The following is a 10342-nucleotide window of genomic DNA, read 5'->3' as shown; positions in this document are numbered from 1 at the left end:
CACAGCTTTCATCAGACATGCAACAATTGGGCAGTTTCGGCACGACCAGATGAGATGGCTCCAGTTTAAAATGATTGAAGTCGCTATTGATTCTGCACTCATTGCTGGACAAAAAATTACTCTTGCTTCCATGGGTTTACAGATGTTTATGAATGTATTTTGAAACAATTTATTTTTCCCTCTAACAACTTTCAGATCGCCTCTTTACAATACTTGCAATTGTTGAAGGGTTTCCTACTGCATATAACTTCCTGTACAAAGAAGCATAGATGAACAATTGAATCAGTTAGCCAATTTCTAAATTAGCCTGACACAACTATGCCGTAACCCCTTTTCCCCCTGGATGTCACCAGGCTCTTGGTGCAGTGGTGTTACATCATAGGGCAATAATCGTGAAGGAGCCAGTACACTCCAATAAATATTGTCCTACATTCAAGAATCAGCAGAATTGTATAGATTATTACTAACTAACATGTAGCTTCCCAATGAGAATGATACCCTTTTGAACGGTGCCGTAAGCAGATGTAGAGTAAATACTCAAAACATTACCATGGCTCTTCACAACAAACACCTTTTGAATAAGATCATTACATTTTCTGAGCAGCTGCAATGTGGGCAGTACACTCCTTAAGAAGGTCAACACCTAGTATCTGAGAAAATTTGGGTGGTGCATAAGCAAGCTGGAATATGCTGTAAGTTCTTTTCAATTAACGCCACTTCCAGAGCAACTGCACAAGGGAAGTAAAATGCACTTCCCTGGGGAAAAACTTACATCAAGAAATTCATCTAGTCCTTATATCCAGCTTATCATGAAAAAAGCAGGTAGTGTACACTGAAAGTAGATATGAACATTGTACAGAGAGAGACGTTCTGCGACCTACCTCCCCTTGGGCGCATTCAATTATGCTGTGGGAGCTAGAATTTCCAAAATGCAACAAGACCATCACTTCTTTGCTTTAGAGAACCTCAGACAACGATATTTCTCACCACTGACAGTTATTTCAAGTGCACCATCTTGATTGTCCGATGCAGTGCCCATAAGAACACTCTTTTCCTTCTCAAGGTTCTCTCGCTCAGCCTTCAATCTGACCTCTTGCCTCGCAATTTCAGCCTGAATTTGTAACCATTCCAGGATGTCAACATCACAAATAAGAGAAATCAAACCAAGACCATTTCTATTTCCTAGTCTTTACAGGAACGCTGGTTATTAAGTGGGCCATTACATCAAATCTGCCATTTTGTTTGAAAGAAAATGAAACCTGTGAAATGTGGAGTGAAAAAATCACAAATGAGAACTGTCCAGTCTCTGTCCAAGGCATCTTTGAAACAAGCTTACACAAACTATGTCTCAACAATAGAAGATAATGACAGATCATTCAGACTCTACATATTTGATAAAAAGGTAAGCATATATTCAAACCATGCAAAGTGTATCAACCCCTGTCAATCTAGAGCCTATCATATGAGGTTATTTAAAGTTCTGATCTAACAATGCTTGAGAACGCCTTTCTGAGGTCGAATATAATTTACCCCACCTAAAGGAGCTGTGGACAGTGATCCAGTCAACTACTAATATCGCTGTGTTGCCATTAAGGGTAGCTTAGCAAGATTCTTAACCCCAGGCAGTGCCTTGTTGATTTGGACTAATTATATAATCAAATAAGACCATTGCTTGTACTACCTACCTGAACATTCTGAAAGTTCTGAATATAAGTCTTCCTGAAACAAGGGTCCCTAAATGATTAAATAGTACCATGACGGTTGTCTCACGGATTTCAAGGATTTGTTGATGGTGCCATAAAGTCCCTTGGAGCCACGTGCACAACAGTTCTCAAACCCTCAGCTTCCTAGCAAGGCAAAGCAGTAAAGGGTAAAACCCCATTGACTCCAAAATAGAGCCTATAGACTCGCAAAGCTCCCAATACCAGTATGAGAGGAGACCTCTCCTGGATGTTCAGTCATACAACACTGTGAAGGACATGTCTCAAACTCTGGTATCCATGACTGTGATGCAGGCCATGATGCTATTCCCGGACATTCACCACACAATCCAAAGGTTGTTCATAGGAGTGAAGCAAAAGACTAGCACCCCTACTCCACCTCATTTGCCCATCATAGCATTGATGGCCATTGAGCAAAACTGGCCACACATAGATGTCCTCATCAAGGGCCAAGTCATCAGAAATGTGGTCATAGATGCTAGGTCGGCCAAACGTCATGAACCTTGAAACATTCGACTGACTTGGGCTAAGACTATCAAGCAAGGCCTTCCGATCTCTACGAATGACAAATAATTAGAGTGTCACACCCGAGGACATACTCTACCAACCACCAGTCAAAATCAAAGGTACCCGACCTTGAATGACTTCCATGTGCTGCGTATGAAGGGAGGGCAAGCTCTATGGATCATCCTAGCAGACTATTAGGTGGGCATTCCCACCGAAAACCTCATTCTAGGGAGAGGTAGCAATTGGATTGTCCTAAATCCTTATTCAGACAAGCAGGAGTCTGAAAGGGCCACAGATTTTTATTTACAATCAACAAAAAAATAGAAGACAAAGACCCTGAGACGTCCTCCACTGGATCAAAACTCAATGACGTCTATCAAATCTTCAAAGGAGAAATGGACGACATAATTTTTAACATTATGGAAGACAAGGAATCAAAGGTCCAAAAACACAGATGTCTGGATGATAAATCAAGGAATGGTCCAAGACCCCAAGAACATGGTTGTAAGACACGTTAAGACACGACACGTTAGACACGCTTCAGACACGAGTGTCTAAAGAGTCTTAAAGATAAGACACGTAAGACATGCCATTGTGGTTATAATAATAAATATTTAATTAATTATGTATAAGTATACAAATGTACAACTTGCTAGCATAGCTAGCTGCTAGATTCTAGAAGTACAATAAGCTACACTTAAATAATGCAAGAAGAAACAATGCACTTGTACAATGTAGTTAAGAGTCAAGACTCGTCACTCAAGACTTAAATGTTAAAGTTAAGACTCACGACTGAAGAGTTCACAAGTTTTGAGTACTAAAAGGTTTAAACTGACAATTGAATCTTGTCACATGTGACATGAATGAAAACTGCATCTCGATACATATAATTGAAAGAAAGCTTTCGACTCTCAAGACTCAAATCTCTAAAGATTCATCCTAATCTGAATCTATGAGGTCACTGCCACTGCTAGATCCAAAGTCACCATCAATGATAGCATGGCTAAGTCAAACTCAATGTGTGTTGTTACTCCTCACCCACCCAAAAAAAAAAAAAAAACACTAGAGTGTCTAAAGGTGTCTTAAGATAAGACACATGTCTTAAGTGTCTTATCATAAGACACGAGTGTCTTAACAACCATGCCCAAGAATATTCAATATTCATAGGTTAAAGACTATTCACTAACTAGATTGCTCGCACGATGAAGAGAGGTCTAGAAATAGGATTGCATGTTGCCAAAAAAGAGCACATTCTATAGTTGCATCCATAAAGAGGCGTTTGTACGTTGCATTTATTGTGTATATATGTACTAAAGAAGAAACAATAAGAGTCGTGTGCTCAAAGGATGAAGGCATATCTTGGGTTTGAAGCTCAACGGCAAGCTTGTGCAGCCAAGAGTCACCAGATGTTGGCACAAAAAGATCTACCTGCAAACAAACAATCCGGAGTAAATCAAGTACGAAACAAAAACAAAACAACGACACCACGCGAATGCACACTCCAAACCAACTCTAAACAGGTCTTTGGCATACACATAACGCAAGGAGTTCAAAGACAGTTCATTGGCCAAACCTAGCAACAAAATTTGGTAGGCAATTTGATGACTGGATTCGTTGTGTCGATTTAGGTGCTCAACTTCGATGACTCAGCTTTGGTGATCAAACTTTGACCTCTAAATCCCACTCGCCGGCAAACTGCTTGTCATTGGATAGTCGAGAGAATCAAATCAAGGACCTAACTCAATAATCACTCTTTACGAGCCTCAAGCAACCTCCATCCTAGCCACGAAAATCTGAAGGCCACATTGATCCATGGCCAAAATCTAGCCATCGTGTTTAGGGCTAGGACCAATGTGAGTCACCGTAGAAGCCAAATCCTCACAATCAACCTTCAATGATAAGATCTGACAGTTACAAAAGGGGTACTCAATCGAATCACTACACAAGACAGCAGTGCGCCGCTGGCTATAGTCATGCTTATCAAGTTGACTCATAGTTTGTTCAATCTATATTTTCTACATCAGGATTTCATTCGCATGGGGTTCCCCTCGTTTGTTTGTAATACATCATCTTTGATGAATTGAGTAAGGTGGAGTGTGTGCTTGCCTACCCACCTATATTGCTATGGTTTCCGTATTCATGTGTATCGCAGAATCCCGTCTCACGTCAAGGTCCACATAATCATTGCCCAATCTTGAGCATGGTTTGTGCACGTCACTTCTTCGTGCTTCATGTTTCTCTTTGTCCTATCATCTTGGTCGTGCTTTGTCCACAATCTTCTCGCTGCACTGATCTCCCCTCCGCCACCATCTACCCTTTAATGTGCCCCTAATATTTAGACCACTTTGCTTCGTTATTTCTTTTGTAATTTGCTCTTCACTGTGTTTCGTGTATTTTCACCAAGCCACTCTTCATGATTCACCTTGTCGTAGCATCTTTGTTGCATTTCGTGCACTTCATTCTGCTCAATGCCTCCTCCCGATAATATGTGGCCTTCATTCTAATTAATGGATGCGCTCCTTAATTCGTCCGCCTTTCTTTAGCTTCATTCCCCTTCGTAGGGGTTCGCCTGCATAGGCTTTGGCTCCCCACTCTCTGTTGTTAGATTGTATCCACCCAAGATGGGAGCAATTAACAAAATGTCTGACCCATGCATATACAACCGCAGGATCGGGAAGAGAAGGGAAACGAGTCTGGCACCCAATGGTGTGTGAATGAGGTACATCTCCTACCTGAGCTGATCCCATGTATATTCGTTTATTATGCTTAGCTTCAATTACAAAAGCAATGCAAACCCTCGTATAGAACCCACCGTAACCTAGAAATCCTATAACATGAATAAGTAGTCCAAAGCATACACAACGATATCCCCAATGAATGAAAAATGGGAGAATTCAACACATAAAACTGTCAAAAACTGTACAAGATAACCATTGGCAGCCCTTGATAAAACCAGGTGAAGAGAGAACCAAAACTTGGCAATCCCAATAAAAGATCTCTAAAATTATTGTATTGGCACCAACCTCTCTCTCAGAAATGCGTACGATATCCCCAATGAATGAAAAATGGGAGAATTCAACACATAAGTCTACCTAACAATGTTAAGAATAAACCATGGCTACTGTGGAGACTCAAGTGTTAGAGAACATCATCGATCTCATACAACGTGTTGATAGCTTAATATCACATGGAGCGTAATCCAGTAGGTAATAGTCAAACGACTCATAACTTCATTGATGTGAAGTCCATCTCATACACTACCTTCCAATATATTATATCTGTAAGTAGACGTGACTATCATGGATCCATCACCATACTGTAGATGATGTAAGATGACAAATCAAAATGAATATGATAGATCCCTCTCAAGCTGAAAGAGTCACACAAGAGGTGACATAGACATGCTAAAGGTGCCACATGGACATACTAAAGGTGCCATTGGCTAGCAGTGTAAATTTCAGCTTTATTAATTCCATACCGGCAAAGTCTAAGTGTCCCATTGCTGCAGGTTTAGACAAGATGTTATCAGTGCACCCTTAAACTTTTTAGCAACAGAAACACAGAACACAGCTGTTTCTAACCTGAGTGAAGGTCCCATTAGCTGAATCTGCAAGTCATCTAACCTAGGATTCGAAGCGTCCATTTCAGATTTCGATCTGTAAAGAGGACTACGAGAACAAGCACGCATAATCACACAGAGACCCAAATAGCCAAAATTTTATATGTGAAATCCATAACGTCAGAAAAAATTTCCCATATAGGCATCTTTACAGTCCTTATGACACTTCAACATTGTGATGCATGAAAAAGTCAAAATAGCTTTAAAATGAGTTAAAATCTGCAACTTTTTCCGGATGTAGGTTACAATTTTTTGAAGTTTTAACAGTATTTTTCACTTCAGCGGTGTATTTCAACTTTGAATGCATTTTGGCATGCAACTTAACCCAAATCTTATTGTAAATACACAACGCTTGATGTTTTGTGGTGACAAACTGGATGCTTTCGCATTAAGTGTATGCTTACACACATTTCGATGGTGTTTGCTAGAGGGCTTTTGCAAGTCAAGGTGAAAATTTGGCTTCTAGCAAGTGCTACAGCTCTCTTTTGGTAATTGTATTCATCCACATCAGGGTATTGCACCTTTTGTAGAGGTACTACTGTTATTTTCAGTTCTTACCGTAGACAATCGCATGCCTCATGCGGAAGATCAGTTGAGTGGCATTCAGAACTATCCCGTGTGGATTCTAGAGTTTACAATGAAGATGCCATCTACTAACAAAGGCTTGTGGAAATTTGTTGCCATCACATCCACCAACCCTACCACTAATGCCAAGAGAGCCCATATAGTTTCCTCATTAATCATATAATGAGTGTGAAACCTTCAGCAGCAACATGGCAGTGCAGGACAACTTTGAGGTGAACAATGCATGCAGAATTTACAGCTCAAAATGCACCTTCACTCTAAAAGAATGCGAGAGGGAGATTCACTCCCCACCCATCTCAACAAGCTCAAAGAAATCAGAGCAGTTGGCAACTATCGGTGAGCGTAGTCACATGAAAACCCGTTTCGTCCTGTTCGAACCCTTGAAACACGAAACAAATGAAACGTTTCGAAATAAGATGAAACGCTCTCAGGAAACCTTCCTTTCGCCCAAATCAAAATACATGTTTTCACCCCGTTTTTTCTAGAATCCAATGCGTTTATGTTTTGAATTTCCTTTTTAGTATCTCAACTTGTATTTCGCTTTGTTCACTCTAACTTAATATAACATATCTTTTCGCCCCTAAAAGGGTATACATAAAGTATCAATTCGAAACTTATCTATTTCGTCCGCAAAGTAGAAACGAAATTTGTCGAAACGACAAAACGAGAAACAGATGAAGCGTTTCTTGTGACTATGTCGGTGAGAAAACAGAGAATAAGGATCTTATGCCAATACTTTGAACTCTTTGGCACCTTTGTACAAAGGGTTTATCTCCAGCTTCAACATGGTAGCTCAAGTCAAGACGCCTACCATAAAGGAGAACCTTGCCTTGCTCTATGGGGAAGAGCAATTAATGCGATGGATGGAGGTCGTGGCAATGACCAAGATTTTGCAACTTATGGATGTAGGTAAATTCTTCTACTTGTAACTCTCATGGAGAAAGAGGTGGTGGCGGTACTGCAAATGCCAACCACAATGCTCATGGAACAAGGTCCACAAAGAGGGCAAGTGTCACTATTGTGAAAAATAGGAAATAGGAGCTTATGAGAATGAATACAAGAAATCAAGAACAGCAAGCACATGTAGTCCAAGGCAATTCCATAAATGCAAATAAGTCGAGCAATGTTGTTGAAAAAGCAATTATGTACCAGAACATCTCGTTAAAGCAGGGATTATGGAGCATGATATGTTTTTTGGATGAGCAGGCATCCCTATGTAATGAGCAGCCAGCTCGTGACAAACATGCACCTTTAGGATGGGGATATCTATTTACAGCCATAACCTCTGGCAGATGCTCATTCAGATGAGTGTTCTATGCCGTCATATGATGCTCTTAAATGCGATGGAGCCACCACAAAATTTGCAGGCCTATGATTATAATGGGATGAAATCCTCAATGCTTTTGATGAGGATCAGCTTGCTTCTCACACAAAGCCTACGCATGAGCATCTCATGGTAGCAGGTGAGAAAACCACTACTGCAGATTTATGGTTTATCAACTCAGATGCTAGCAAGCACATGACAGGCTGTGGGGACTGGTTTCAGTCATTAGACCGGTCCACCAGTGATGGAGCAGAAGTTGCAAATGCTTGCAAGCTGAATATCAAGCAAAATGGCACAATGCTAGTGTTGGCTTTAAATGAACAATGTGTTAGGTATTGGAAGAATGTGAAATGTGTGCCAGTCTAGGAAAGAACTTGCTTTCTGTTTCAGCCATGTATGACTATGGGAATGATGTACTTTCCATAAACATAAATGTTCCATAAAGAATCCATTTAACAGAGTCTGGGCTCAAGTAGCAAATACAAAGGCCCTTACTAGAGATCTATGGCATAGAAGAATGGCTCACTTTAACCCCAATTTCCTCCATGAAACAAGAAATGGATGCCATTGTCAAGAATAATACTTGGGAGCTTGTTGACAGCACTCCAAAGAAAAAGGGGGCCATATGGAGTGCCAAAAAGGGAGGCAAGAACAATGGAGCCTGAGGAATAGAAGCTATGCAAACTAATGTTAAGAAACTTCCAATGCAAAAGTCAAGAACTTGCAGCTTCAAATCCAATGGAATGCCAGTGCTATAAAAGATAGACAATGGCCCTAGTCTTCGAAAGGAGATTTGAAGTCTTTGCGTTCCATCTTGGCATAAACTTTTTAATCTCTTGCAAGCAAGCTACCAAATTTATTAGTGCCGATGGTCGTGGTAACAGAGAAGGTTTGGGAATAACACTCAACATAATATCAACACCCAGAGGTGGTCTTCCGTAACAAATGATTTTGTGGCGGATTGAGAATGGAAGTTTTGTGAGTGTCACGATACCTCGCACACTCAATTTAAACTTCCATAGAAAAGAACTGGAGATGTTAAGGGGCGGACCGGTAAGCAGCCGGGAAGCAGGCGGCAAGGGCCGGGGAGGGGGGGCGAGGGTTTAAACATCCAAGAAAAGACTCCACCAAAGTTATTCAAGCAGTCCATTCAATAAGAACGTTAAGAACAAAGCGAGTGCTGTTTGAAGGCATTTGAGAGTATCAATAAAGAAATAGAAGCCACGTTACCTCTCTTCGTGCAAGCTCCGCTTTCCAAGCGGCCTCTCGCTCGGCTACTTCACGCTCCCTCTCCTCGATGTAGCTCTGCATCTCCCGTTCCTTCAAGATCCGATCATGCAAATCGGCCTCTAGAGCTTCTTTCAGTTCTTTGACAAATTTCTCAACCACAGCCTTGATGTGCAGCGACATTCTACGTTATCGCGATCGAATGGAAAACTTCTGATGCTGGAAGAAGAATAATTTCGCTCGTTTACATGATGACTAGGCAAAGGAATTCCATAAAGCAGCAAGGGAGTTTGGATTAGCGGGAGCCCAAATGGTGAACGAAGATTTCAGAGCGACCCAAATCGCTCCGCTTCAGAATAGAGGCCTTGCACGGTCTCTAGAGCCAAGCACCCGTTTCAAAACAGAGAACCATCGTTCTGTATATGGGATTTCATTCCATCGACTTATGCGTGCGTTCCACCTGGCACTTCCATAGCCTCTAACGTTCCAGTCCCTTTTTGACAGCTCCTTTGGCACACTGCCCTTCCAAGATCCAACCCTTACTAGGAGTGTCTTGGGGTTAGCGAGCACTCACGCCATGCCCCACATTTGAGAATCTAGGAAATTGAGGGGAAATTGATTTGCCTTCCTCTCCAAATTATTCGCCCCTGCTCTTGAGAAGAGGCGATGGCCTGAAGCAGGTTCCCATACATATTCCACCAATGGATTTCATTCTTCAGTGCCACAGGAAATAAATGCACACAAATGTTGAGTCCCTCCTCTGATTAGATTTATGGGTTCTCTCTAAGCTGCTATGGACGTGTAATCGTGAGACCTACAAATACTTCGACGATGGATGGGCATGGCATGACTCCTCTCTTAGAGCTACTGCTATGCTTGAGCGGAATGTGCATTTTGAATAGGCCATGTTAGAGCGCTTCCCCACGCTGGTGCTGGGGTCAAAAGTCCTGCAGCAGCCGGATGCTAAGCTAGTGTTGCAAACAACTGGCCCCCATCATGAACACTGTTGTGATTCCAAATTGTGATTAATGAGGGCATGACAGGACTTTGTAGGTTATTGGGCATGCTAATCATAGTGCTTGGGCATTGGAATGCTTGGCTAGAATCCTCCAAAATTGTCAAGCTGAGTTGGCATTGGACCGCCTGAGATTTATGCTAATCCAGCCTTTATCCTTCATGGCTGGCGCATGTGGTCCCAATAGGTTTGGGGTTGATGAGTTGCATATCCTAGTTCAATGCCATCAAGTGCCCAGAATTCGGCAACAGGAAGGATGAGCGTGTATCATGTTTAAATACCTTGCTTCATAATCTCATATGTGTTTCAATGAACTTAGTAATTCTCTAGCTCTACCCAAGATT

At 41.5% G+C, this 10342-nt stretch overlaps 1 protein-coding gene across 3 annotated transcripts; it reads right to left on the bottom strand.

Annotated features, from left to right (window-relative positions):
* Positions 1-213: 213 nt before the first annotated feature.
* Positions 214-9545, bottom strand: LOC147903679 (beta-mannosyltransferase-like protein). Of its 3 annotated transcripts, XR_015543865.1 has the most exons (3): positions 8987-9525; positions 882-1111; positions 214-756 (listed from the first exon to the last, which is right to left on the bottom strand). XR_015543865.1 is itself a non-coding variant. In XM_087400539.1 (2 exons), the coding sequence occupies exons 1-2, from the start codon at positions 9164-9166 to the stop codon at positions 944-946; spliced, it is 348 nt and encodes a 115-aa protein (XP_087256665.1). In that variant the 5' UTR covers positions 9167-9523; the 3' UTR covers positions 215-943. The 3 variants fall into 3 exon arrangements, 2 of the variants coding, with proteins under 2 accessions (XP_087256665.1, XP_087256664.1); XM_087400539.1 differs by having other exon boundaries at positions 215-1111; positions 8987-9523; XM_087400538.1 differs by lacking the exons at positions 214-756; positions 882-1111 and adding an exon at positions 3378-3656 and having other exon boundaries at positions 8987-9545.
* Positions 9546-10342: the final 797 nt, after the last annotated feature.

The sequence above is a fragment of the Dipteris shenzhenensis genome, chromosome 3, assembly GCF_047967505.1.
Source record: "Dipteris shenzhenensis isolate YYH24624 ecotype China chromosome 3, Dip_SZ_1.0, whole genome shotgun sequence".
In the NCBI taxonomy this organism is placed as follows: domain Eukaryota; kingdom Viridiplantae; phylum Streptophyta; class Polypodiopsida; order Gleicheniales; family Dipteridaceae; genus Dipteris; species Dipteris shenzhenensis.
This window is presented reverse-complemented; position numbering and strand designations above follow the sequence as displayed.

Excerpts from the sequence above, each read along its gene's own strand:
- LOC147903679 (XM_087400538.1), bottom strand. The coding sequence starts at position 9,166 with ATGTCGCTGCACATCAAGGCTGTGGTTGAGAAATTTGTCAAAGAACTG. Across the intron at positions 3,657-8,986 it reads CGGAGCTTGCACGAAGAGAG|GTAGATCTTTTTGTGCCAAC; the intron begins GTAACGTGGCTT and ends GTTTGTTTGCAG.